At 34.8% G+C, this 27,008-nt stretch overlaps 3 protein-coding genes across 7 annotated transcripts; 2 read left to right on the top strand and 1 right to left on the bottom strand.

Annotated features, from left to right (window-relative positions):
• Window positions 1-3,438: 3,438 nt before the first annotated feature.
• Window positions 3,439-4,486, top strand: LOC139897108 (uncharacterized). The gene is made up of 3 exons (XM_071879795.1): window positions 3,439-3,735; window positions 3,845-3,914; window positions 4,145-4,486. Exons 1-3 carry the CDS (start codon window positions 3,585-3,587, stop codon window positions 4,287-4,289), a joined length of 366 nt encoding a protein of 121 aa, XP_071735896.1. The 5' UTR covers window positions 3,439-3,584; the 3' UTR covers window positions 4,290-4,486.
• Window positions 4,487-4,635: 149 nt separating this feature from the next.
• Window positions 4,636-5,821, top strand: LOC139897022 (nuclear transcription factor Y subunit B-3-like). Its single transcript, XM_071879693.1, has one exon. It carries the CDS (start codon window positions 4,998-5,000, stop codon window positions 5,577-5,579), a length of 582 nt encoding a protein of 193 aa, XP_071735794.1. The 5' UTR covers window positions 4,636-4,997; the 3' UTR covers window positions 5,580-5,821.
• Window positions 5,822-8,473: 2,652 nt separating this feature from the next.
• Window positions 8,474-14,009, bottom strand: LOC139886153 (nudix hydrolase 2-like). 5 transcript variants are annotated; one of them, XM_071869900.1, is made up of 12 exons: window positions 13,888-14,009; window positions 13,678-13,799; window positions 13,106-13,162; window positions 12,534-12,578; window positions 10,445-10,674; window positions 10,274-10,339; window positions 10,023-10,160; window positions 9,830-9,907; window positions 9,395-9,445; window positions 9,014-9,048; window positions 8,815-8,923; window positions 8,474-8,701 (listed from the first exon to the last, which is right to left on the bottom strand). In XM_071869900.1, exons 5-12 carry the CDS (start codon window positions 10,607-10,609, stop codon window positions 8,519-8,521), a joined length of 825 nt encoding a protein of 274 aa, XP_071726001.1. In that variant the 5' UTR covers window positions 10,610-10,674; window positions 12,534-12,578; window positions 13,106-13,162; window positions 13,678-13,799; window positions 13,888-14,009; the 3' UTR covers window positions 8,474-8,518. The 5 variants fall into 5 exon arrangements, with proteins under 5 accessions (XP_071726001.1, XP_071725998.1, XP_071726000.1 ...); XM_071869897.1 differs by having other exon boundaries at window positions 13,678-13,988; XM_071869901.1 differs by having other exon boundaries at window positions 8,519-8,712; window positions 13,678-13,988.
• Window positions 14,010-27,008: the final 12,999 nt, after the last annotated feature.

Here is a 27,008-nt window from a genome sequence, read left to right as displayed (position 1 = left end):
TAATAATAATAATAATAATAATAATAATAATAATAATAATAATAATAATAATAATAATAATAATAATAATATATAATTGAGAGATGAGATCGAGAGAGATTAGCAAATGAAACTGGTACCAGACTTCGCGTTTTATAGCATCTGAATTGTTCAGCCTTCTCATGCGATCGCATGGGACTCAAGGCATATAGCCATGCGATCGCATGGCTCTGTTTGCCAGCCCACATTCTTTTGTTTTGTAGTTCATCGACGTATTAAATAAATATATAATTTATATTAATTAATTATATATTATATTATATTCTCGTTCCTAGTTAACTTGTAATTTTTGTTCCGATAATTCGTACGTTGTCACTCGACTTATGTCCCGGTTCTGGTTTCTCGAACGCATTTTCGTACGCTTAGAAAACTTGCATTTTACGTTTCATGTCACGTACTTTTGTCAAAATATAGCCTTAAATTATCCCTAAACTATACCACTCAAAGTATATCTTAAACTTTCGAGTGTTTTGGTCATTTACTTCTATAAATTATCGTCTCGCTATTTGTTAATATATATATATAATAACAATTCGTTTTATGACCAAGTTAATATTATATTTTATCGTTTTGTTAAATATATATTTTCAATATTAATATACACGTTTTAAAATACATATCGCAAGTTATACATATATCTAATTCCAACAGTTAATATTCCTTATTAATGTATGTGTCCAAATTATGTTATTTAAATAAACACCTTACCATTTATTTCGAATACCGTTAAAAATGAACGATTTTCCCAAATCAACGTGGACCTCACAACAGAGACCCGTAATAATATAATAATCCTTAAGGGACTCAATAAATATCTTATAATTCAATCGTTTAGCATAATCTTTTAACTTCATAGTTAAATATATCAATCAGATAATCAAACCAATATGTTTAACGCACAGTATCATTTACCTAACACTTTGTTACGTTTTCAAGTTATAGTATATATATGTATCTATTTACATATAATTGTTCTTGAATCGTTAAAAACAATCGAAGGGTATTTGAATAGTTTAAAATTTTGAGATTCAACTTTACAGACTTTGCTTATCGTGTCGAAAATATTAAATCATATAAAAATTAAGTTTAAATTTAGTCAGAAATTTCCAGGTCATCACATATAGATACTACAAAAATAAACCGACGAATCATGCCGTCTCTAATCCGTGGTTTCTTGTAAGAAGCCATACAAATAGTTTGTGGACAAAGATACAGGATCTAACAGAAAATAACAAAACTACCCAACTACATTTAACCTAACAAGATTGAAAATTGAAATCATCCTGATTCCTGATATAGTAGATGACAAATGAGTAAAAGGGTAAGTGGTATAACCTGAAGTCAAGCTCTCTGGCGATTGCTGTTTAAATCGTAAAACCCATAAAACTGAGCTAGGGTTTATGGGTGAGATTCGAGAAATATGTGTCAATGAAATGAGTTCTGTGTGGCAATTTATTTGAGAGAAAAACATTCAATCATGACATTGATAAATTGTACTGTAAAAGTGTAGATGCTAATCAAAATGTTCGGTAACTTCAAGAAATGGTAAAATGGGAGGGGGCTGTTGAATAACTTTGTGAGTAAATGGTCAACGCTTGTGCAATAGGTTTATATGAAAAGTATATAATTATTATAATAATCGAAAGTAATAAAATTATACTCCGTATTTAAATGCATTTATCAGTATTTTTTTCAACGACACTCGTGATCACCCAAAGAACTAAATCACCCAAGAGTTATCTTTCAGTTGCATAACGCGCCCCCAACTATTGTTCAAGGGAAAACCCGACCCAATCCGAAGACATGGCGGTAAAATTCATATAATTTTAAAGATTTTACAATTCGGTACTTTTTTTCTCGTTGAGACCTTATATAGATGAACTGCGATTTATTACTAGGATTTGTATCATCTAATTACCATGTACAATCTAACCATGCTTCAAATCTTGTGGCTAACAAGGGCCTAATAATATTCCTACTCACAATAACAATAGATTGCTTTGAAATGGTGATAACTAGTTAAGGTCTCACCACGCGTTGTCGCGAGTCTCTCCTTTGTTTTTTGTAACGTGCTTCGACAACATTTGTTTTGTATGCGTTTGATCTTAAGAACAATTGTATTTCAAAGCACGGAAAAAACCATATAAAAAATAACTTTAAAAAGTCATTATAAGATAATACAAAGAAAACCATAAAAAGAAAGTTAAAATATTAGTAAACATTTATTGATATAGTTTTCATACTTAAACAATTTTAAAAATAAAGACTTTTAAGAAGAATTTGAAAAATTAGAGAAGGGAAAATTAAAAATTTGGAAGATGGGATGATAATTAGAAAGTTATATAATGAAAGGTAGAAAACGAAAAAGAGAATGTTGGGTGAAAAATTAAGGAGCAACTAAAGGAGTAAAAGTAAAAAATGTAAATTAGACAAATAAGAAAGGAGGGCAGGAGTCGAACCTGAGCCTCCAGCTAAAACTTAAACACACCAACCATTTGACCTGAAACTTTTATATTATTAAGAGATGTTTTATAAATTGTCTAATCTATTTCGTTTCACATAAAAAGTAGAAAATGTGAAATGACATTCGAGGACAATCGAAATAGTAAATCTCAGACTGAGTCAACTATAGAGTATATTTATGTATAATTTATGTATAATATATATAATATTTGCCCTTCCTTCTTCTTATTATTATTATTATTATTATTATTATTATTAAGAGATGTAGAACTAATTTTTTTTTTTTTTTTGTAGTTCAACATCATCCATTCACACTGAGAATTTTCACTTTACCCCCCTCAACTATCTTGGACTTTTAAATTCTACAGGGGTTAAAAGCGTAACTTCAGTTTTTAATTTAAATGATTAAAAAAAAACTCACTGTAAACTTCAACGGGCTCTATCTTCCTACTCATCACGAATTAATTTTCATCACTACTACCATTAAACTTAAAATAATTTTACGAACAAAACGAGACTAACTACGTCCGAAACGGATACCTTTTTAAAAACGCTAACCACACTGATATCTAAACGGGTCTTAAGTCTTAACACATGGGTCGTTTGTCTCTCTGTACATAAACAACGCTACGTTAAATACGAACATGCAAGTCGAAAGCTCCCGCCGCATCGCGCGGACTGCTCCGGACTAGTTTAAACGAATACTCATAAACGCTTAATTTAGCCTTTGGTTTGCAACCAAACACTAGTAACTTAACAGAATATAAGATTCATATATTTTTTCAACCCGTGTTCAGTATTCCACCACAATACAATATAGAAGAATAGTTTTACCAGTTGAGTAAATGAATGGTCAATTTGGATTTTGGTGTCTTGGTTTTGGCACTCCCCCTTCCTCAAGTTATTTATCTTAGGAGTATGTGTTTTGATTTGTACCAAAACATATATAACATGAAAATACACAAAATGAAAATGGTAAATTAGATACAAGGCTTCACTACCACTAGTTTCATATCCAAACTTTGTCAGATTAGATAAACCAGAAAACACAATTCAACTGCACTTTCTTAATCCAACAAACAATGGCTGCTAAAATTGCCATTTCCTCTTGTTCTTATTCTACAACTTCACTAGCTACTAAAATTTATATCTCTACAAAAAACTCTTCATATCCATCCTTCGGCCCTCCAAAAACAAAGCCAATTCATCGCTTCAAACTTCAAGCAAAACTAGGTTCATGTCACTTTCAACCATCTTCTATTTGCATCATTATTTTCAGTCTAATTTTATTCTATTTTGGATCCTTTTGTTGCTCTAGAGATAGTTATTTGGTTATGTGTAGGTGGTGAAGATGGGGAAGTCAGTAAAGATGGCAAAAAGAAGTTTATTACCAAAGAACAGGAGCCGGAACAGTAAGCAACTCTGCTCTTGATGTTTTGTGACGAATATTGATTGTTCTTTGTTCGTCCCAAATTGTATTGATGATTATTTATAAAAAAAAGGGTAAAATCGACCGAGAAAATCGCTTAACTCATGATTAGTGGGAAATGAAACTGAATTGGATTGAACTCATGACCTCATCTTAATGTTGTATGGCCTCAATATCGCGAGAACAATGATTGTTTATATTGGCAATGTGTAGGTATTGGCAAACGGCAGGGGAAAGAGAAGGAGAGAATCCGATGAAGACGCCTCTACCATACATTATCATTTTCGGCATGTCTACACCATTTATCATCTTAGGCATTGGTTTTCTTAACGGTTGGATCAAGGTGCCTATTCGATGATTGAATCAATCTCATTATTAACTGATTTGAGCTTACATATTTCTTGATCTTTTGGTTAAGATCGTGCATAGTATTTGTTTTTAATGAGTTAAACAATCTCATAAGAATTCATGTATTTGTATCGACTTTTATATGTAAGTTTTGAACGCTAAAGTATAAAGAGAGAATACATGACTCATTCATATGTTTGATTTCAACCATCTCGGAAAAGACTATTAGTTGAGATCTTGGTATGTCAGGTTCAAACCTCGGTGGTAATGTATCATATGTCAGATTTAAACTTCAGTAGCATCTCTTGTAGTTAGAGAAAGAGTTAGAAATGTAAATCCTTTTAAATTTGAATACACAGTTATGTCAGTAGAGGTTCAGGATGATTAATGAGAAATAATTTAAAAGTTTGTAGTTTCTACAAGTTGCAATATACTCGAGGGACTATTTATGTAAATGTAAATCCCACAGCCCCAATCAAGATGCCCGTGCGATTTCATACAAACAACTTCATCCAACCCTCCAAATATCTTGACCCCGCCTGTCAATCCAACGGCTTCCACACGTCCCACGTCACCTTCTTCTTATCATTAAACAACCAGCTCTTTTACGCCACGTGTCACTATCCTCACACCATTAGTCGCTTCAATCCAACGACCGTTATTAATCTCTTATTCGTTTCACAACTTCACAAAACCCCTTCATCTCCCGGAGAACAAAATGGCCGATTCCGACAACGAGAACGCCGGCGGAGACTTATCAGCAAGAGAACAAGACAGATTCCTTCCGATTGCTAACGTCAGCAGGATCATGAAAAAAGCGTTACCGGCGAACGCGAAGATATCAAAAGACGCTAAAGAAACTGTTCAAGAATGTGTATCGGAGTTTATTAGTTTTATAACCGGTGAAGCTTCTGATAAGTGTCAGCGTGAGAAACGGAAAACGATTAACGGTGACGATTTGTTGTGGGGGATGACGACGTTAGGGTTTGAAGAATACGTTGAGCCGTTGAAAGTTTATTTAGCGAAGTATAGAGAAATGGAAGGAGATAAAACGACGATTGGAAGACAAGGGGAGATGGATGGATCGTCCGTCGTCGGCGGCGGCGGCGGCGGTAATGGTGGGAGTGGTTATAATAATGATGGAGGGATGTATGGAAATAATATGACGATGGGTCGGGTTCATCATCAAATGTATAATTCGGGTTCGGGTTATTATCAAATGAGTTTGGGTATGGGTAGTCGAAAGGGTAATTTGGGCAGATCGGGCAGCTTTACCGGCGGTAGTGGAAGTAAAGGCTAGTGGGTTGCCGGGTGGTTGTTTATATTTATAAATTTATAAATATAAATATTTAAAAAAGTAAAAGTAAAAAAAAAAAAGATAGAAAAAGCTAACAACTTTTTTGTTGTGTAATACTCATCATTTTTCAGTGATTAACATTTGGAATTACAAATGTAACTTGTACTAACAATTATCTGTCTTTTAGTGGTTGTATATAGTGCTCATCGTGTTTTATAAACTGTTACTCTATTATAGTAGTGGTTGTATAGTGATAAACACTTTGAATTTAAAAATGTAATTTGCACTAACAATTTTTCTCTTTCTTTTTTTGGCTTTATAGTGATCATTTTATTTTATTTTATTTATAAACTGTTACTCGTATTATATTGGCAGAAATGTTGTAAGAACTGTTAAATATAAAAAGAAACATCACTTTATATTTTATCTCCATTGACAGACATTTGTTTGACATTTTATGTTTTAAAGTTGCCTAAGATTTTCACATTATTATCAATTTATCATCGGTAATATAGAATAGAATTGCACATATATGATATATACCCTAAAGGTTGATAATATATCTATCCTTTTAATAGATAAATTTATTTATAAAAAATATGCATTAACGAATCGTATAATAAGTAATTAACAACCAAGAAGCACATCATCACTTGTTTTCGTATGCATTGCCACCTCTAAATACATGACCACGACCATGAAAGAAGCTAACAAAGTTAATGCATACGTGTTTACTTTACCGCTAATTGAACTTGTGCAATTTGCATGTATGTTACTCCGTAGTTGTTTTGCTAAATATAGAATCTAACCTTATATTGAGGGCACCATGTTAAATCAGTTGTAGATGTCATTTATCCATATATTCGTCAACACATTACAGATCTTTGTCATTTTCTAGGATTATGCAACATAGTAAGGACGAACAACGAAGTTGATTTGATTAATGAATAGGTTTTGTTTCTTATTTATGTTCAGGAACAACGTAGTTCACTTCAAACACTCTGTAAGATTGAGCGATTTTGAACATGATCTTTATTCATCTGAAATCTATCTTAAACGAATTTAGATCTACAATGAACATGTTCCTCAAAGTTGTTACGCCATGATTGTAGTGACAGTAGAGAGAGATTAGAAGGCTAACTCCGGTAGTGGAGGTATGGGTTGTTACGACATTGTTTTTCGTCACTTTGTTTGTTTAGTATTCACAAATTTGTATTTCTTTAAAAATGCTGCAAGTGTATTGAGTGGAGTTATTTAAAATTTCATGTACAATAAGCAGCCTTTTTAATTTGACAGGCAATTGTCAATATTTTTATCATCTCAAAAATAGTAGAATTTGAGATGTGAAATTAAAGCATATTTTAACTTTTTTTTTTAATGAAAGCTTGAAATATATGTTAAGAACCAAGAACATATACAAGGGGCCAAAAGACCCAAGACCTAAACAAAAGCAAACGAGAGACAAATCAAAAAGCTTACTTTTTTACCAATATTATTAGACCATGCCCAACACAACGTCACCATGGTCATCTTCATCTGCTAACGCCGATTTGTCCACGTCAACGTCACCGGGCTTCACAGTTGAAAATGGTCTTAGCTATCTTTGTTTATTTAGTGAAGCTCGTAGATTAAATATTGAGGGATTCATTATGGAACATAGACATATTGGGTTCAAACAGGCCCTACTGTTTGAAGATGTACTAACGTCCTCATATCTTTATATAGATTTCAGAAATCTTAATAGAGAGGAATAATATTTATAATTAAACTCAATAAATATAGATATAAGCAATCACTAAACATGAAATAGTATATGGTATATGACATAATTCATATTTATTAATTAAATAAAAATAAATTAATATATATACATATACATTACACATTATAAAAGTAACAATTTTCTTCCATAGATTTTGAAGAAAGTTGGTACCTTACCTCTAGCTATGATTTTTTAACGTATATATCTTAGGCACCTTTGGCGACAATAACACCTACATTAAAAAACCAAGTAATAAGTATCATCAAATATGAATAGTCTTGTTTCACATAAATGAATTCAAACTTTAATATATGGAGTTTTCTCCACTAAGAAACAAGAAGGTGATATCAGCACACATGGCAAGAACTTTTATAGTTTCTTCACACACCAAAACCATAGACAAAAGGAATCAACATCAGCATAACATAACCCGGGGTACACGAAAAACTGGAACTTTCGGTATAGTTTCCATAATTAGGATAACCACCATAATTAGGCATGGGATTAGGAGGTGAGTTTTGGCAGCACATAACAGGAGCCACTGGCGGACAATTAGCACCTACAGCAGGTGGCGGGCCGCCATAAATCGCACTTCCTCCACGTGGTGGTGATGGCGGCGGTGGCGGTTGTACGGGTTGTTGCGGGTTGCAGGGATATTGACATGCAGCAGGTGGTGTAACTGATGTTACACCATCACCATAACCATCTTGTGCTTTCTCAGAAGCATTTAAATTAGAATTACAAACTAACCAACTACTAGTACAAACAATCAAAAATATACACTTCTTCAAATCCATCATTTTTTGTGTGTTGTAGTTTCTTGAAAATGATAAAAATATAGACAAGTTTTAAAATAGTCCATGTGTAGTATTTATTAGCATGTCACCTGCATGATATTCGGCTACTTACACGTCAGCACACGCCATGTGACCCCATCATTTTGCCACATAACACGCAATGTGGCAACCTAGATGAAGATATACAAGAATGATCATCAACAGAATGACAAAATTACATACATCAGCAAAGAGACAACTTGCAGGTTGACCGACCGACAATTTTAAGGATAGACACCCCTAGTAGGTACAAAATATATATATATATATAGATACTAATTATTAAGTACATATCTTCAAACACCATCGAAAATTTAGTAAACATAAACACAGTGATATACTAATTACTGGTCTTGATAAATTGAATACAAATAGCTCTTTTTAGCAGATGTAGCGGATGCTGTAGGTAATGGAGAGAAGCCAATATATTTGTTATTCTTTTTTGCTATGCATATTTTAGCAATGTAGTTGAATGATTTGTGTTGTTTTATGAACGGCTGGTTGGCGTATTCTTCCACAGGCATCCACTGCAAGAATACTTTAAAAATGTTTCATAATCATATAAAAAAATGATTTTGATCAAGTGTTAGATTAGATATCATGTATGTCAAAATGGATTATAGCATGTGTTAGTAGTTACCTGTGCTGCCTCAATCTCTGATTCTTGCTTCACAATATTAAATGTTTTCGGCTTGAGCATACACACGAACATTAGATCGGATTTGCTGAAAAAGGACTTGTGGCTTTGCCTGTATTACACTTCATAGGTCAGCTTATGATATAAAAAACATCAAGCGTAACGATTTCAAATTTTAGATTCTTAGTATACTTTTAACTACCTGAACGCAAGGACTTCCATGAATTCCGTATCAATCTGTAAATATCAAGAAACATATTAAGAAACACAGTTTTATAATAGATCAACATATGAAAAAAATAAGGGGATCAGCGGGTTGACATGTGTTGTCACGGGTAAGTTTTGGTACAGCCTTAAATGGTTAGGTCGGGTTGGGTTGACTTGTAAAACTTACTGTCCCTATGCTTTTAGAATTCTCAAAAAAATATATATAGTGTATAAGATACGTTACTAAAATTATATTTTTACTCTTTTCCAATTTACCCATTAAACATAACCCAAATAGACCCGTTTAGAAATGAACGGTCCCAGCTGTTGTATTGAATAATTCAAATAGTTTAAAATCACAATCCAGCATACATACTCCAGCTTCTTCTTTCACTTCCCTGATTGCAGCCGCACTTAAATCTTCACCCTGCGAGCAGAAAACTTCATTTATTATACCAGTGAAGATTAAAAAGTCGAAAGCAATCAGAGTAACGCTATTATAAGCAGAACTTTATAAAAGTAGACAGGTTCGCTTTGGGTTCCAAGATGAACCAAGGAGCAATTTTTTTAACAATATATTGAACCAAGAACATAGCCAAATACCACTTTTTCACAAAGAATGAACGGGGTTCAAACAAAATTTAGTTGATTCCAGACTAATCCGGTTGCAGTTCAATTCTTAGGTTACGAGGGTGACTGGGTGAGACCAAATTTTTCACACCTTTAAATGCAACCTATGGCCTTAATTCCCGTTAAAAAGAAAAGTAAGAGTTTAAAAATATATATATATAAGTAAAATCGCAGGGCCCACCTCCTCAACGGTACCGGTCGGTAACTTCCAGACCCCCGAGCTTTTGAACACTCCAGTTTTTTCTTGAACTACAAGAAGCTGATTCATGATGCAAAATTCAACTTCAGATAAATAACTGTAGCAATAGTTATATAAGTTCAACTTTATATTGCAATGATCTTATAAAAAAGAATGATAAATGCAGAAAGCTAACCTCCGCATTATCATTGACCACAAAAGAAGCAACACTGACTCGATGGGAAGCATTTGGTGGGAGAGTACAAGTAGTTTCAGGAATCCAATACACGAGCATCAAGTATGTCGGTTCGGCATGATGGTACCAAAATCCTTCCTATATGAGTTACCAAATACATAATTTTCCTTTTTTCGTTCTTGCTTATTCCTTTTTATATAAATATAACAAGCAAAATACTAAATTCTTTAAATGATTCAAGATTGGTTTACCTTAACTGCAGGCATAACAAGATTCACAAATTCAATTGGTAATTTAAGCCAAACTCCATTCTTTCCCTACGAGATATAAAAATAGAGAATAGTCCAAATGTCATGAAAGCATCTTATCTTATGATATATGATTTGTTGGGAAATTAGAACATTACATTAATGAAATTTTACCTGCAGCCTCCATTGAACGATTGATGTTTGAAGTAAAATGACAAAGGCAATTTCGTTAATATAGTCTTTAACATCTATAATGACACCTCCATAATTATCATAAGTAGCATTCAGCATATCAGTGTGATCAAATTCATTTGCTGAAACCTTCGACGAACTTTCCATTTTTATTACAATAATTGCTGCTGATGTAGTTTAAAATATATAGATTTCTATCTTATCTGTTTATCCTAGAAGAATCGGAACAAAAAAGTGTTTACGTTATCGCCCGATGGGAAATATATTATAACGGTGAACACAAACACGGAATTAAAATTAAACTACACTTTCTTGACCAGATAAGCCAATGAGGATGCAGACAAACATGGTATGCTAAATACAATTTCAATAAGCCCCAAAAATTTGAAACTTTCAAAATAACTACACCACCTGATACTAATAATTAACTAGTCAAAAAAGAAAGTTGATCTAATAAAAGACTTTAGCAGAATAATAAATTAAGACATCGGTAATGACTCCTTTATTTAACAATTTACTCTTAACAAGACTTGGACATTATGAAGAAGCAGATTATAGAAACTTTTATAACTAAAAAAAACAAAAAATTTACCTGTTCAAAATGAACTTTCAGAAATGAAGAAGAAAAGTCCTCCGTATTATTTGATGTAATCTAATAACCAACTATACCGTGTGATTTTAAATAAGTTTTTTTAGTACGTTCGTCTGTATCTTTGAATATAATTTTAAGTTTAATTTGATTAAACTATAATAGTAAAAGCCACTCAAATTAAAAATCCATTTAAAGGTCATGCAATGCATGGTAGGCCCAAATGTTTTTTCTATTTTTGGAACTCTGAGATAGGCCACATATTGCCTCCATTTTACACATTCATATAAAAAGTGTGTAAGATTTATATGCTACCGTCGACGTCGATATTTTGATAATACTAATTGATAAACAATAAAATAAAAATAATAAACTTGATTGATGGAAGGTGATACTCACACACCACTTTTTTATCTATGTACACCTAATTACCTATTATACACTTAATTTTATAATTAGAATAATAAATAATATAAGTTCTAATTTCATAGATTAATTAAGGGGTATACCTGTAAGTTTATAAGACAAAAGTGTACATGAATCAAAAAGTAGTGTGTGAGGATCAACTCGCTTCATGCAACCACTGTCAAAACTATGTGTTGGCTTTCCTTGAGTGTCTCTTTATTAAACCATCCACTCACCTACTTTTATCAATCTTTACTCTAACTTCTTGTTTACTATTTTACTTTAATTTTCTAACTCTTTAGCTTCCACTTCCTTTGATTCTATATCCGTTCCTTTTACTTTTGCTTGTCCGTTCTTTACTCTAGAGACCTATTTAGCACTCATGTCTACTAACGAACTGACGTTTTCAATGCACCATTTGTTTTTTAAGAATAATAACGAATTCGTGTCTTATTTTATCTTTGCAGACTTAAAATTTTGATAATGATCTTATATCTATGTATATCGCTAGGATAAAATGAATATGGTGTTATTGTACATATAAGACTAGCGGTATCAAGGGAACTCGCAAACCTTGAGTTTGGGAGTTTGAGTCCCGTCGTGGACAAAAATGGATTTGTGTGTGTGTTTGCCGTTCAAAATAAAAACATATAAGCTTATACGACACACACATTCAAATCACATTATTTTGATGTTTTTCTAATTAAATATTTTTTTTAGAATTAAACATTGATTTGAAACAACAAAATTGAAATTGACTATTTGTAATGGTGAAGTTTTTTTGGGGATAGCGGTGACGTGACAAGAGTGGGGGTTACCTTCTAATATTAATAATAATATTAATAGCTGCTATTAATATAAAAATTCATATAATTTGTTACAAGGTACTATTTATCAGACTTTGTTATTGTGTTGATAAAGAGCCAGTTATGTTCGCTTAAATTCACATCAACTTCACAGAAATCAAATAGAAGTTTTAAGCTTAGCAACAGGTTCAGACAAATGCTCTAAATACATAATATAATGAATGGTAGTTTGAACTTGATGAATAAGCTGGATTAAGTGAAGAGATCTTACAGATTCAGACATAGCCTTCCACTTAACTCCAACTTCCTTTGCAATCTGTAACGAACAACTAATAAACACTCATCAACCAGAGATCAAAACGATGCTCTAACGAGCTTCTGATTCATTAAATCATAGAGTAAGGTTCGAAAATATAAGATGTCTTAAGTCAAATCTATTATAAATTTTGAGACGAGTGATTATTGTAATATGTGATATCTTCCTTCTCATGGAGATATCAGATATGATCAGAGACATATAAATAAATGAGATCAAGATTTGAAAGTTTCAGAAATTTACAGCAAATAATTAAATAATTGGCCATCACACCAAATAACCATTATTCTAATTCAACTAGTAACACAAAAAGATATTGTATATTTTAATTACCTTATTCAATACGACTAAGTAATTACTATTTCTGGCAATTGGGTCGGGTTGGGGTGGATGAAAACGGAATTGGTGTAAACGGGTTTGGGTTGAATCAAAATGGGTTGGGTCAAAACAGATTTTGGTCGGAGCAGCTTTTTAGACATGTCAAATGATCGGGTCAAACACAGGGTCGAGACTCATTTTTGCCTTACATATCTTCCTCACGATTTAACAGAAGTTGGACCCGTAATTACATGAGCATAAAGCACCTGCAAAGATGGAAATAAGGAGCCAGTTATTTTCACTCAAATTCGCATTGACTTCATAAAAAGCAAACAGATGTTTTAAAGCTAACCAACGGATTCAGACAAACGCTCTAAATACATGATATAATAAAAAATGTTAGTTTCAAATTGATGATTAAGTATGATTAAGTGAACTGATCTTACTGATTCATTAAATCATGGAGTAACGTTTGATTGAATTAATTAAGTCAAAAGATCTAGGTGAGTAAAATTCAAATCATAAACTAGAAACCTTCACAATATGTAACCAACACCTAATCTCATCATTAAATTGCCACCTAATTCTACCTATTACATCCACCATGCATGTTTAATGTTTTCCATACTTATCAACCCTAAACTCTATCAATGTAATCAATATGGGCACATTTTATAGGGCATAAGAGCACATATATAAACGTGGTATGTGATTGTAAATGATACTGGATTGAAATATGGGTGCAACTTGTAACTTGAATGAAATTAGTAATCGTAATTACATGAAGATGAGGAACGCAGATGGAGATTGCTTTGGAGCACATGAATTTTAGCTCGACCCCGCTTTGTCCTTTTTTGTCTTTGTCTTATCAGCCTTCGTCTACTTCATTGCCTTGTCAAATATCTTGCAACAGAAACCTTAATTTAAAACGAAATTGGGGCAAAATGAATTGGTGATGAAACCCTAACTCAATTTTAATATTATATTAAACCTCATCGAATGAGAATTTGGAATGGATAAGCTATTTTTATAAAAATCCCTTTGTTTAAAAGTCAGAATACACAAATCAAATGAGCTTCGTAAATTATGGTTCTCCATCCACTTCTTTTTCACGTTCCAGCAGAAAACCAAATTTTCACTCTTTTCGACCTGCTTCACCCATACACCAACCCGACCCGTTGGACCCATAATTATTTAGTACGGAGTAATTTTTTTTTTATTTTTTTATTTTTTTTTTTTTTGCGAAAAACGTATTATTAAAAATAAAGAAAAATAAATCCAGATATTTAGTGTTACATGAGTTGTTACATTGAGAGATATGAATCTGTTTGACGATACTACAAGTGTTCAAACGTGAACTTGACTGTAAACTTTATCATATTACAATAACATTAGTACAACAACAATGACCAGTAGATGCACTAGCGATTGGCACATTGGGGAGTGGTTGCTCGGCTTTCTCGGCCTGGTATCCTGCACCTCGCGTTGTTGCTTCCGTGAAGTAATCATCACTTAGACCACCGAATTTTAAAAAAAAAATTCTCACCTGAACCGAAGTCATCAACGAACAACAATTCACGAGCCCACAGTTGAAGTGTTGAACCCTTTCCTTATTTATTAGGGAGTACCGAGAATGTTTATGTACTTTTGTTCAAATTATCAATGTGTTTACAAAACTGTACAATACATCTTTAAATGCCAAAATAAGTCTCAAATCAGTCCCTAGATACACGTGTTTGTAAAATATATTTACTAAACTAATGAATCTTAAAAAATATATTCATACTCAAGTACATCCTCTTATCTCTAATTTATTAAATACAAAAAAAAAAGGAAATTCTTATGAAAAAATCCAACAGTATTCTTCTCAAACCATCCCTGTTGTTTCCTTGGCACATTGAATCACCGAAAGAATATGCTTTTATTATAAATGTGAGGACATGTGCATTTTCCAAACCCTCACGGCTTCATTTTTCCCCAATTTTGCTTCTTCGATTACCAAATTAGGTTTGCTACAATTAAACTTATTATTTTTGCAATTCAATAATTTTCAGTGCGATTCAGTGTTGAATTTGATCTGCATGCAAGTTTTTTTTTTTTTTTATGTTAATCGGTGATTTTATTGATCATTAATCGTATGTATAGTTTTTCTTGTTTAGTAAATCTATAGTTTTATTGATCATTGATCGTATGAATATCTCTTGTCTCTTGTATAAATTAGAGATAAGAGGATGTACTTGAGTTATGGATATAACTAGTTCGGGTCCGGTCCGCGCGATGCAGCGGGGGCTTTTGGTCTGCGTATTCATATTTAACGTAGTTTTATGTATTTATAGAAGAGAAAACGGTTTATGTGTTAAGCGTCGTTGGTGGTGTTGTCGTCTTTACTGTTTTTTAAAATATGTCCGGTTCGAACGTAGTTAGTTTCGTTTTGTTGATAAAATTATTTCGAGTCTGACGGTGCTGGCGAAAAAATATAACTCGCGGCGGGCAGGAAGATACGGGCTGTCGTTGTTTTTAGCGTTTTTTAAAAAGTGTCTGTTTCAAACGTACTTTTTATTGTTTTGTTTGTAAAATTATTTCGAGTATGACGCTCATGTCGAAAAAATTTAACTCGCGGCGAGCGGAAAGATACGGGTTGTCGTTGTGTTTAGCGTTTTTTGAGAAGTGTCCGTTTCGCGTATAGTTAGTCCTGTTGGGTTCGTGAGTTTTTTTCGAGTTGAACGGTGATCTCGAAAAAATTTAACTCGCACCGAGCGAGAAGATAGGGCCCGTTATAAATTTGGGTGGAATTATTTTCTTTTATTTTAATATAATTATATATATTTACACTTTTTATCCCTGAGAAAGTGTAAACTTTAGGGGCTGTTGTGTAAATATAACGGAAGTTGAGGGACCGGGTGTAATGTGAACGCAAACGAAAAACTACAATCGATTTTAACTAAAACTACACAAACTCCCACCTCTTTTAGTATGTAAAAAATTTGGGTGGAATTATTTTCTTTTATTTTAATATAATTATATATATTTACACTTTTTATCCCTGAGAAAGTGTAAACTTTAGGGGCTGTTGTGTAAATATAACGGAAGTTGAGGGACCGGGTGTAATGTGAACGCAAACGCAAAACTACAATCGATTTTAACTAAAACTACACAAACTCCCACCTCTTTTATTATGTAAGGGTTAATTAATTATAAAGATGCATGAGTTTGGTAAATATATTTCACAAACACATGTATCTAGTCAAAAACTTCTAAGGTGAGGACTGATGTGGGACTTATTTTGACATTTAAGGATGTATTATGCAGTTTTATGAATACATGGATGATTTGGGCAAAAGTACCTAAACACAGGGGAACGATTTTAGCAAGTTTGTGTTATATCCCCTACATCACATAAAGCGTGATTACACATCCTATGTGTCAGACTGACAATTACCGCATCTTTTCAGTTCCACTTGTAAATTCATTTTCTACTACAGCAGCTTTTCTTTAAAAAAAAAACACTAACGACACGTGTCCCAAACAACAACTTTACCACAATTATTAAAATTAAAAAAAAGAAATTAACCCGTTCATTCCAATTCGTCTCTCTCCTTCTCTCTTCTCAAAAACACACTAAACAAACCCTCAAAATCGCAGATTTTTTCAATCAAAAACGACTCAGAAATCTCGCAAGTGCATAGTATTAATGTATAGATTTTTACAAATCGAACGGTATCCCTTTTGTCAGGTATAAAACTCGATCTCAATCGATGACAACAGATCCCCAATCTTAATCAGGTGTATGTTCGATTACATCAATTTGATCAATCGATTTAATCAATGATTTCTCAAGGGATTCATCCGATTTCTCGATTCAATAAGACGTATGTTTCCTCATCTTTTTCTCAATTTGATTTATCTTAAAATACAAAATGTACATGTTTGATAGCGCTATGATTAATTTTTGTCTGGTACGTTCTTGATTTATTGTATGGATTTTCAATACCACATTGGTCATCAATTATTGTTAATTCAGATTCTTAAACGGTTTTTGACAACAAACTGTCGATGAATACGGTTTCATTCTGCAGTTGATTATTGATAGTTAAAGCTAAGGGGTATAAAATACTATTAAATTTTACTAGAAAATACTATTAAATACGATACAATTTTACACAAGATATTTATTTATTTATAGAATGGATATACTTAAACCTTGCTACAACACTTATAGGCAGTGTACCTAATCGTACAGTAGTGTAGTTTTTAGTAAGTCCGGTTCATTCCACAGGGAAAATCTTTAAACAAAGCTTAACGCTATATTAGTTTTATTTTATAAAAATACAAATATATATAAGTAATATTATTATTATTATAAAGGGGGGTTTTTACGTTTAATGACCGGTTTGTCGATTTTAAAACTTAGTCGCAGTTAAAACCTAATGTAAAATATTAAAAATAAATATAACTTAATTTAAAGCGTAAAGTAAATAACGATAATGAAATTGCGATAAATAAAAGTGCGATAAAATAAAATTGCGATAATTAAAAAGTACGATAATTAAAAGTGCAATTAAATACAATAAAAGTGCGATAATTAAAAGTGCAATTAAATATAAAATAAAGGAAATTAAATATGAAATAAAAGAATTATGCTTATTTAAACTTCGGTAATCATGATGTTTGACGTATTGATTTTAGTTTTATGTCCATGGGTTAATTGTCCTTTGTCCTGGATTATTTAATATGTCCATCTGGTTTTTGTCCATAACAGTCCATCAGTCATAAATATAAAGTGCGAGTATCCTCGTCAAATTATCCTTATACCCGAAGTCAAATATTCCAACTAATTGGGGACTTAAACTGTAACAAGGTTTTATTACTTTGTTATCAATTATGCCAAGTGTCCTTGTACATAATTTCACCCCTGTTTTAATAATTCCATAGACTATTAATCCATTCCCGTGTCCGGTTAAATGAACGATTATTCGTACATATAAATACCCCGCCCATCGTGTCCGATCGAGTGTATATGGTTATTTATAGGTACGTCCAATTGTAAATCTTTATATTAAAATTAACAAACTATCATTTAGTTAAACAAATATAATGCCCATTAATAGCCCATAGTCTAATTTCCACAAGTGTCGTTCTTTTGTCCAAACCCCAATTATGGTACAAAGCCCAATTACCCAATTTTAGTAATTAGCCCAACATCATGATTACTTTGTTTTAAATAAGCATAATAATAATTTAGCTACGAGACATTAATGTAAAAAGGTTGAACATAACTTACAATGATTAAAAATAGCGTAGCGTTACACGGACAGAATTTTGACTTACACCCTTACAACATTCGCTAACATACCCTTATTATTAGAAATTAAAATTAAAATTAAAATTAAAATTAAAATTATATATAATTTACGTATGATGAAGAAGGAAAAAGATGATTAAAAACGATCAAAATGCGTTGGCTTTTATAGGCATTTTTGTCCAGGGAAGCTCCGCGAGTCGCGGTATTCTTTCTCTTCAAACTCCGCAACTCGCGGAGTTTGTTTCTACAGCTCATCTCATTTTGGAACCTTTCTTGCCGATGGTTTTAATATATAAATATAATATATATATATAATTTATATAATTAATTATATATTATATTATATTTATATACATAGTTAACTTGTAATTTTTAGTCCGTTGCGTCGAGCGTTGAGAGTTGACTCTGGTCCCGGTTCCGGATTTTCGAACGTCCTTGCGTACAATTTAATATCTTGTACTTTGCGTTTTGAATCTTGTACTCTTGTAATTCTGAGACGTTTCTTATCAATAATTGAAACCTCTTTGATTGTATTTTGTACTTTTAAGCTTTTTGGTCGTTTGCGTCTTCAATTCGTCGAATCTGTCTTTTGTCTTCACCTTTTATTATTTAAACGAATATCACTTGTAAATAGAACAATTGCAACTAAAAGCTTGTCTTTCTTGAGGAATAATGCTATGAAATATATGTTCGTTTTTAGCATTATCAATTATACGGTACCATGATTTAGTAACTTTGTTTGATTTTAACATATGTTTTCATTTAATGAAAACAAAATTTGCACTCCAAGTGTTTGTTTAAATGTTTGAATAAATTATAAACCGTGTCAAGTATATGTTTGTTCATTTCATCTTGATTACAAGTTTATACATACTGGCTGGTTTATTTTTCTACGTAGGTATTTTTGTTTTACAATTCGATCATATCTCATACGCTACCAGGCGCTGTCTGTGTATAATACATCTGAAGGGTTTATTTATTTGATCTCGATTACGATTGTATACATACGGATCTTATCTTTTGTTTATAATACATTAAATTATGAAGGTGATGATGTTACTAAAAAGGTGTCTTCTTTGAATACGTCTGTTGTATGTTTGTGGCAAATGATTATTAGGAATGTGTTAATATATCGTAATCGTATGGGTAATGTCGCTGCTCATTGTTCGTATGTTGCTATCGGGACCTCTACAAGTGTTGTAGGTTCATCTCAGGTACCGCCCACGTTTATTAAAGGGTCATCCACAAGCTCATTCACGTTTGGCTCCGACTCAGGTGATTATGAAGTTTACAATTTGTTGCTATGTGTTTCAGTGATTCGTATCTCATTTAATTTTTGTTATCATGAATTCAACTGTAACGATCTTGGATTTTCCAACGTTTATTTATTAATAATTATTATTATTAATACTTGTGATTAAACGAATGTATGTTATTACATTTACATGTTGCCATGATTGCCCGTACTTGACTTTAATTGCCCGAAACGTCTTGGTGACACACGAAACTTTCACGAATAATATTTTCAAATATTATTTACATTCATGATTAAGTTTTATTAATCATTTTAATTAACTAAAGTTATTAGTTAATTACTTGAGCCTTTATTAGTGTTAATGGACTTTTACTTGGATTATTTTGTTAATTAATACATACTTGGGCTTTATGATCAAACATGGGCTTATAAAGCCCACCCTACTTCTTTCATGGACTCTTTAGCCCATCACCACATGTGTAAGTATTACTTAGAATTGTAACTAGTTAGTTAATACTTGTAGGAATCTAGTTACTTGTTCTTTCCCATAAACAACCATCTTATATCCAACTTTTAAGGCTTTACCATGCATGGACTAGTGAACAATCTCCTCCCCCATTCCTCTTCCCAAACCGTCGGCCTACTATGTGCCATGGGAGTGTTTTTGTTTTCAAAACTTGATTACTTACTCACTTGATTTCCTCTCATTTTCACACACATAAAATACCTCTCAACTTTTTCTCAAACTTTCTCTCTTTTCTCTCCATACTTGTAAGAAACTTGAACAAGTTTTTCTTCTTCCTTTCTTGACCAAAACCGTGGCCCAACACCCCTATATCATCATCATCATTGTTCTTTGATGTTGTATAATTACTTGATACTTGTTAGTTGTTGTTGTTACTTAGTTACATGAACTTTGTTGTTATTATTTTCTTTACTAGTTACAAGAATCAAACTCTTTAGTTTCATTCTTCATTTTATCTTGTAATTACAAGAACATACAAGAACTAAACTTACTAGTTTACATTCTACATATGTTGTTTCAAAGATTGTAAGTTCATGGTTGTAAAGCATACTTGTAATTCATGTTAGTAAACTTTAAAGTTTACTTTCTTAAAGATCAAACTTTGGTTTGAATCTTTAAAGTATGAACAATAATGAACTAATTACTTGATTACTTAGTTTATTTCTTTGTATTATGCACTTTAATTTCATGTTTGTTGGTTCAAATGGTCAAGTATTACAAGTTAGTCTTGATCTCATACTATCTTGAACTAAAAGTTAACTTTAAAGGTTCAAGAACATGTAAGTAAGCTTTCTTTAATTATAACTTTGTACACTTATCTTAGATCTAGACTTTTGAGTCTTGAATCTTCAAGATCAAACTAAGAACTATGTTCTACAACTCAAGATCTTGATTTCATAAGTTTACTTTCAAGTTTGTAACTTATTATTAGTTTTAAAGTTCATGTATGTGTTAGATCTAAGACCTTGATGTAACTTTGGTTCATCAAACTTCATACAACTCTTAGGTGAGTTGTGCAACATGTCTTAGACCTACACTTGTGTCATAATAGTCAAAACTTGGTTAATATTACTTTTACATTTCATGTATGTGTTGAATCTAAGACTTTGATGTAACTTTGGTTCATCAAAACACTTGCAACACTTAAGTGAGTTGTGCTTCATGTCTTAGACTTACACTTGGGTTATGATGGTCAAACCTTGGTGAAAATGATGCAAACACATCAACGAGTTGTACACTTGAAGCTATATGCATCAAGGATGAGAACCATGATAAGAATCGAGCACCAAGAACCACCGGAACCTACTGACCCTACTGTTTTACTGTTCCTGTGTCTGACCCGTATGACCTGGACTACTGTAATTATGATTTTCAGATATATCTGTTAGATTAGATAACTTTTCATATAGGACTCGTCTTAATCCGAGTTACGGTTTAGGATTTATGGCCCTCCGATCGTCACTATGTCCATTTAACGTTGTGCTGAAAATTCTGACCTACTCGCACTTAGACCGTCGCCACGGTCAAACAAAGACGAGTTTACTTCTGTAATTTTTACCACACTTAAAGGACTCATATACGGATCCATGGCCACTGGTATCACCTTATTTCAGTAGGTATAGAGGCCGTGGTGACTGACCGAACTCAGCCTTTGTTTTAAACTCTTTTCATGAACGAAACTTACTTTACACCTTTTGTTTGATGATGAATGATGATGACCTTTAAGACCTTATTTACATACTTTTAAACCTTTTCGGATGATTTACTGACTTAGTACTATTTGACTTAGGTTGAGGACCCGTTTGGACAACCTTCATTACTTGCTTACTTTTCGAGTCATACTTTACCGCTGCTTTATCATTGTGAGTTATAGCATTCCCTTTTTACTTTAACTTATTTTGGGAACTAAGAATACATGCGAATTTTATGTTTTACATACTAGGCACGAGTACTTAAACTTATATATGTGTGGGTTATACAACGGCATAAACATTCCCTTTAGCTCGGTAACGTTTAGTCATTGGTTTTTGAACCGGTGAACTAGAATCTTAGATATGGATCCATAGGGTTTGACATCCCCACTCGGGCTAGTAGCGCTAGCATTTAACGAGTGTTTAATACTTCGTAAACATACGCACTTGCCAAGTGTACTTTCAGGGGGTATAAACGTTAAGTTAGTTACCAAGTGCCCACGGTTAACATATACTTTATCATACTGTTTTGAAACGCTCTTTGTAGCACTGAAATCTCGTGGCCTACCTTACATACTGTTATACTTAAACTATAGCTCACCAACCTTTGTGTTGACATTTTTAAGCATGTTTTTCTCGGGTGCTTAAGGTTATTTGCTTCCGCTGTCGTGCTAGTCTTGCCGTAGACACCCGCTGCTCTAGTGTTATCACCGCATGAACTGTTTATCTTGCATTCAAACTTTAATACATTTGAAACTATGTTTTGTAATGACCTAAGGGTCACATACATTTATTCATGCTTGCTATTCGTAGAAGCATACTGTTGGTGTAAAACATTTTATGTCGATTATGACGTCACCTTTCTATCGTGAATGCAACTTCTTTTATTACAGCATATAGTACTTAACCTTGTAATCATCCTGTTGTTGATAATTCGTACACGATGGTTTTGTACGGGGCATCACATTTAGTATCAGAGCATTGGTTGTAGGGAATTAGGATGCATTAGTTGGTCTAAGACCGACCCGAGTAGGATTCACTAATAGGACTAATCTACAACTTGCTAGTTTACTTGTTTCTGCTGAACTTACTGCATGCTGCTGCTTACTTTTACTGCTACATGCCGTATGCTACTCCATGATTTCACTACTGTATGATATTACTTGCTTTCGATTGCATGCTACTTCTGTACGATTCATTATTATTGCCATGCTACTTATTGTTATACATGATTTAAACTGTTGGCCTAATACGTGCTTGCTTTATGACTTACTGACATGAAAAAATTTATTTTTCCTTGTTCAGATGTCGGATACTCCACCTGCTATCATTTTGGGCAGTTCAGACTCGTCAGCCACCCCACCTGCTGCTGCTGCCGACACACCGATCCCGCTACCCACGAGTGACCCCGACGCTTCATCTTCCGGGACTAGCAGCCAGGCGCCTGCCCCAGTGGTTACTTCTAGCGGAGCCCAGGACCCTTCAGAGATTCTAGCTCCATCTGCCCCCGGACCCTCAGGATCACAGCCCCGCTCCGGTGAGATTGTGATTCCCGCGGAGTTCGGGGAAGGTCCATTCTGTAACTGGTATCGCCATTGGTGTCGACGCGCCCCTGATGGACGTCTCATTCTGATCGGACCCACTCGTTACCAACAGATGATGGCCGCTCAAGGACGGCCAGTTCAGCCACCCGTACAGCCACCACATGATTCGGACGACCCGTCATCCACTGATGCTTCATCATACGACACCTCTTCAGACGACTCCAGTGATGATGAGGACCCTGCTGATACACCTATTCAGCCACCCTCCACCCCGCCGAAGAAGCGGTATCGCTTCGACGGTACCATCATTCCGGGAATCAACGGATGACGAGCCTTCACTGACGTGTTTGGTCGACGTCGTAGGGTTACTGCTCGTAAGCGGCTTGTGCCGTACCCTGCCGACCCACAAGTGCGTAAGGCACCCCGTTACGTACTGACTATTTCTGGAGCTGAACATCTGTACCCCGTTATGTAATGTCTGCACCACCGGCACCACCCGCACCACCGGCACCCCCAGCACCACCTGCCCCACCATCTCCCACAGTCGAGGAATTGACAAGGGAGGTGGAGATCCTCCGAGCTCGGGTAGTTGAGCTTGAGGAGCAGATGTCTCATGTTATGGACATCCTACAACCACCTTCACCGTAGGGCTTTTGTATTTAGATTTCATTATGTAATCTAGTTGTAGTTTTATGTTTCACTTATGTATTGTACGAACTTATTCAGATGTATGCAACTTATCATTATTAATGGAACTTTGCGTTATTTAATTCTTGTACGATGTTCTATTTACATTACTGTACGATGATTATGTGGTATTTGTACCTAGATGCGTTATTTAATAACATGTGATGTTTTGATTCCATGTTGGTTACTATATACTGTATTATTATATATTGAATGCTGGATTTTGACTTGAGTCAAAATTTTTGTTTAGAACACCATGGCTAACGGCCGATCCACACCTACTGCTGCTCAAATTGAAGAGATGATCCAAGAACGTGTAGCCGCAGCCATTGCGGAAATGCAACCCCAAACTCCACCGCCACCGCCACCACCACCGGTTATTCAACCCGTTCGAAATGGGTGTACTTACAAGGAATTCCAGAGCTGTAAACCACATAACTTCAGCGGCACTGAGGGACCGGTTGGTCTCACCAGATGGTTCGAGAAACTTGAATCAGTATTCCGAGTTAGTAACTGTTCGGAGGACAACAAAACCAAATTTACTTCTTGCACGCTGTCTGACGGCACGCTCACGTGGTGGAACACAATGGCACAGGCACAAGGCATTGATGAGGCGTATGCTACGCCATGGGAAGAATTTAAGTGTGCCATGATTGAGGAGTATTGTCCGAGAACCGAAATCCAAAAGATGTAAATGGAATTCATGCAGTTAAAGGCCGTTGGGAACGACCTTGATGGTTACAACAGGAGATTTTTGGAACTAGCCCTGATATGTCCGACAATGGTCACCCCAGAATTCAAGCGAATGGAGAGATACTTCTGGGGACTCCCTAAGAGCATTAAGGGAAACGTCACCTCGTCCAAACCACCAAATGTCCCAGAAGCGATGCGCATGGCGCATACTTTAATGAATCAAATAACCATCGATGAACCGGAGAAAACAAAGTCTGAAGCGGGTACTGGCGAGAAGCACAAATGGGATAACCACAACAACAACAACAACAACATGGGAAGAAACTATGAACAGAACCCGGCGAAATGACATGAGGGTTTCAGAATCCGAACACCAACTCAAACCCGAACTACAAAGGAACCTTACCACAGTGCAAGAGGTATTACAAACACCACACTGGGTATTGCAATGTTGTCTGCGAGAAGTGCCAAAGGTCTGGGCATGTTGGAAAAGACTACAAGGTCACCACTTTAAATGGGAAGCCAAACCCCACAGGGCCAAGGAAGTGTTACGAATGCGGACAGGCGGGCCATTTCAGAAACGCATGTCCAAACAAAAGAAAAGATGGCGGACCACCGTGCGCTAGAGCTTTCAATGTTAATGCAAGGGACGCACGCGAAAACCCCGACTTGGTGACAGGTATATTCAAAATCAACAATCTTTTAGCTTCTGTCTTGTTTGATACTGGTGCAGATAGAAGTTATGTATGTAGACATTTTTGCAATAAGATTAATTGGTCATTAGTCCCGTTAAAAGAAAGTATGCTTATCGAGGTCGCCAACGGTAAACTTGAGAAAGTTGACCATATTAGTCGAGGAGCTATTATCAACATAGCTGGTGCAGATTTCGAAATTGATTTGATACCTATCAAACTGGAAAGTTTTGATGTGATTGTTGGTATGGATTGGTTGAGCAAGATAAGGGCCGATATTATCTATGAAGATAAAGCTCTTCGTATACCACAAGGAGAGGGTGAGCCACTGATCATCCATGAAGATAGATGTACCTCAAAGATGAACCTCATTAGTTGCGTGAAAGCGCAAAAGATTATGAAGAAGGGACGTCTTGCTGTCCTAGCGCATGTGAAAATAGTAGAAACTGAGGTGAAAAGCGTGAACGACATTCGAATTGTGAACGAATTTTCTGATGTCTTCCCAGAGGAATTGCCTGGATTGCCACCGCAGAGAGCCGTAGAGTTTCAGATCGACTTAGTGCCAGGAGCTGCACCTGTAGCTCGCGCACCTTATAGACTCGCACCTTCCGAGATGCAAGAATTACAGAGCCAACTACAAGAACTACTTGACCGAAGGTTTATCCAACAAAGTTTCTCGCCTTGGGGTGCACCTGTGTTGTTTGTAAAGAAGAAGGATGGATCCTTCCGTATGTGTATCGACTACCGTGAGCTCAACAAATTGACTATTAAGAATCGGTATCCTCTTCCACGAATTGACGATCTTTTTGATCAACTACAAGGATCAAGCGTTTACTCAAAGATTGATTCGCGATCCGGTTATCACCAGTTGAGGGTGAAGGAAAGTGACGTGATGAAAACTGCACTCAGGACCCGTTATGGTCATTATGAGTTTCTCGTGATGCCATTCGGTTTGACAAATGCACCTGCCATGTTCATGGATCTCATGAATCGTGTCTGCAAGCCGTACTTGGATAAGTTTGTTATCGTCTTCATAGATGATATCCTCATATGCTCTAAGAGCGAAGAAGAGCATGAGCAACACCTTCGACTAGTACTTGAACTCTTGAGACAAGAGCAACTTTACGCCAAATTCTCCAAGTGTGAATTTTGATTGAAGGAAGTTCAATTTCTGGGTCATGTTGTGAGCGACCAGGGTATCAAAGTTGATCCCACCAAGATTGAAGCTATCAGCAAGTGGGAGACCCCCACTACTCCGACTCACATTCGCCAATTCCTTGGTCTCGCCGGTTACTACCCAAGGTTCATTGAAGAATTTTCTCTGATTGCGCGTCCTTTGACCGCGCTGACTCACAAGGGCAAGAAGTTCATTTGGGAACCCGCACACGAATCAGCATTCCAAACTTTGAAGAAGAAGTTAACCACCGCACCTATCTTATCGCTTCCCGAAGGCAGTGACGACTTTGTTGTTTATTGCGATGCTTCAAAAAGTGGTTTTGGTTGTGTACTGATGCAACGATCAAAGGTTATCGCTTATGCCTCCCGAAAATTGAAGATTCACGAGCGGAACTACACTACTCACGATCTTGAACTTGGAGCCGTTGTCTTTGCGCCCAAATTGTGGAGACATTATTTGTATGGAACTAAGAGCACTATCTTCACCAACCACAAGAGCCTCCAGCACATCTTTGATCAGAAGCAACTGAATATGAGACAGCGTCG

This window comes from Rutidosis leptorrhynchoides, chromosome 1 (assembly GCF_046630445.1).
Source record: "Rutidosis leptorrhynchoides isolate AG116_Rl617_1_P2 chromosome 1, CSIRO_AGI_Rlap_v1, whole genome shotgun sequence".
In the NCBI taxonomy this organism is placed as follows: domain Eukaryota; kingdom Viridiplantae; phylum Streptophyta; class Magnoliopsida; order Asterales; family Asteraceae; genus Rutidosis; species Rutidosis leptorrhynchoides.
The sequence above is the reverse complement of the archived record's forward strand: the minus strand, read 5'-3'. Positions and strand labels throughout refer to the sequence as shown.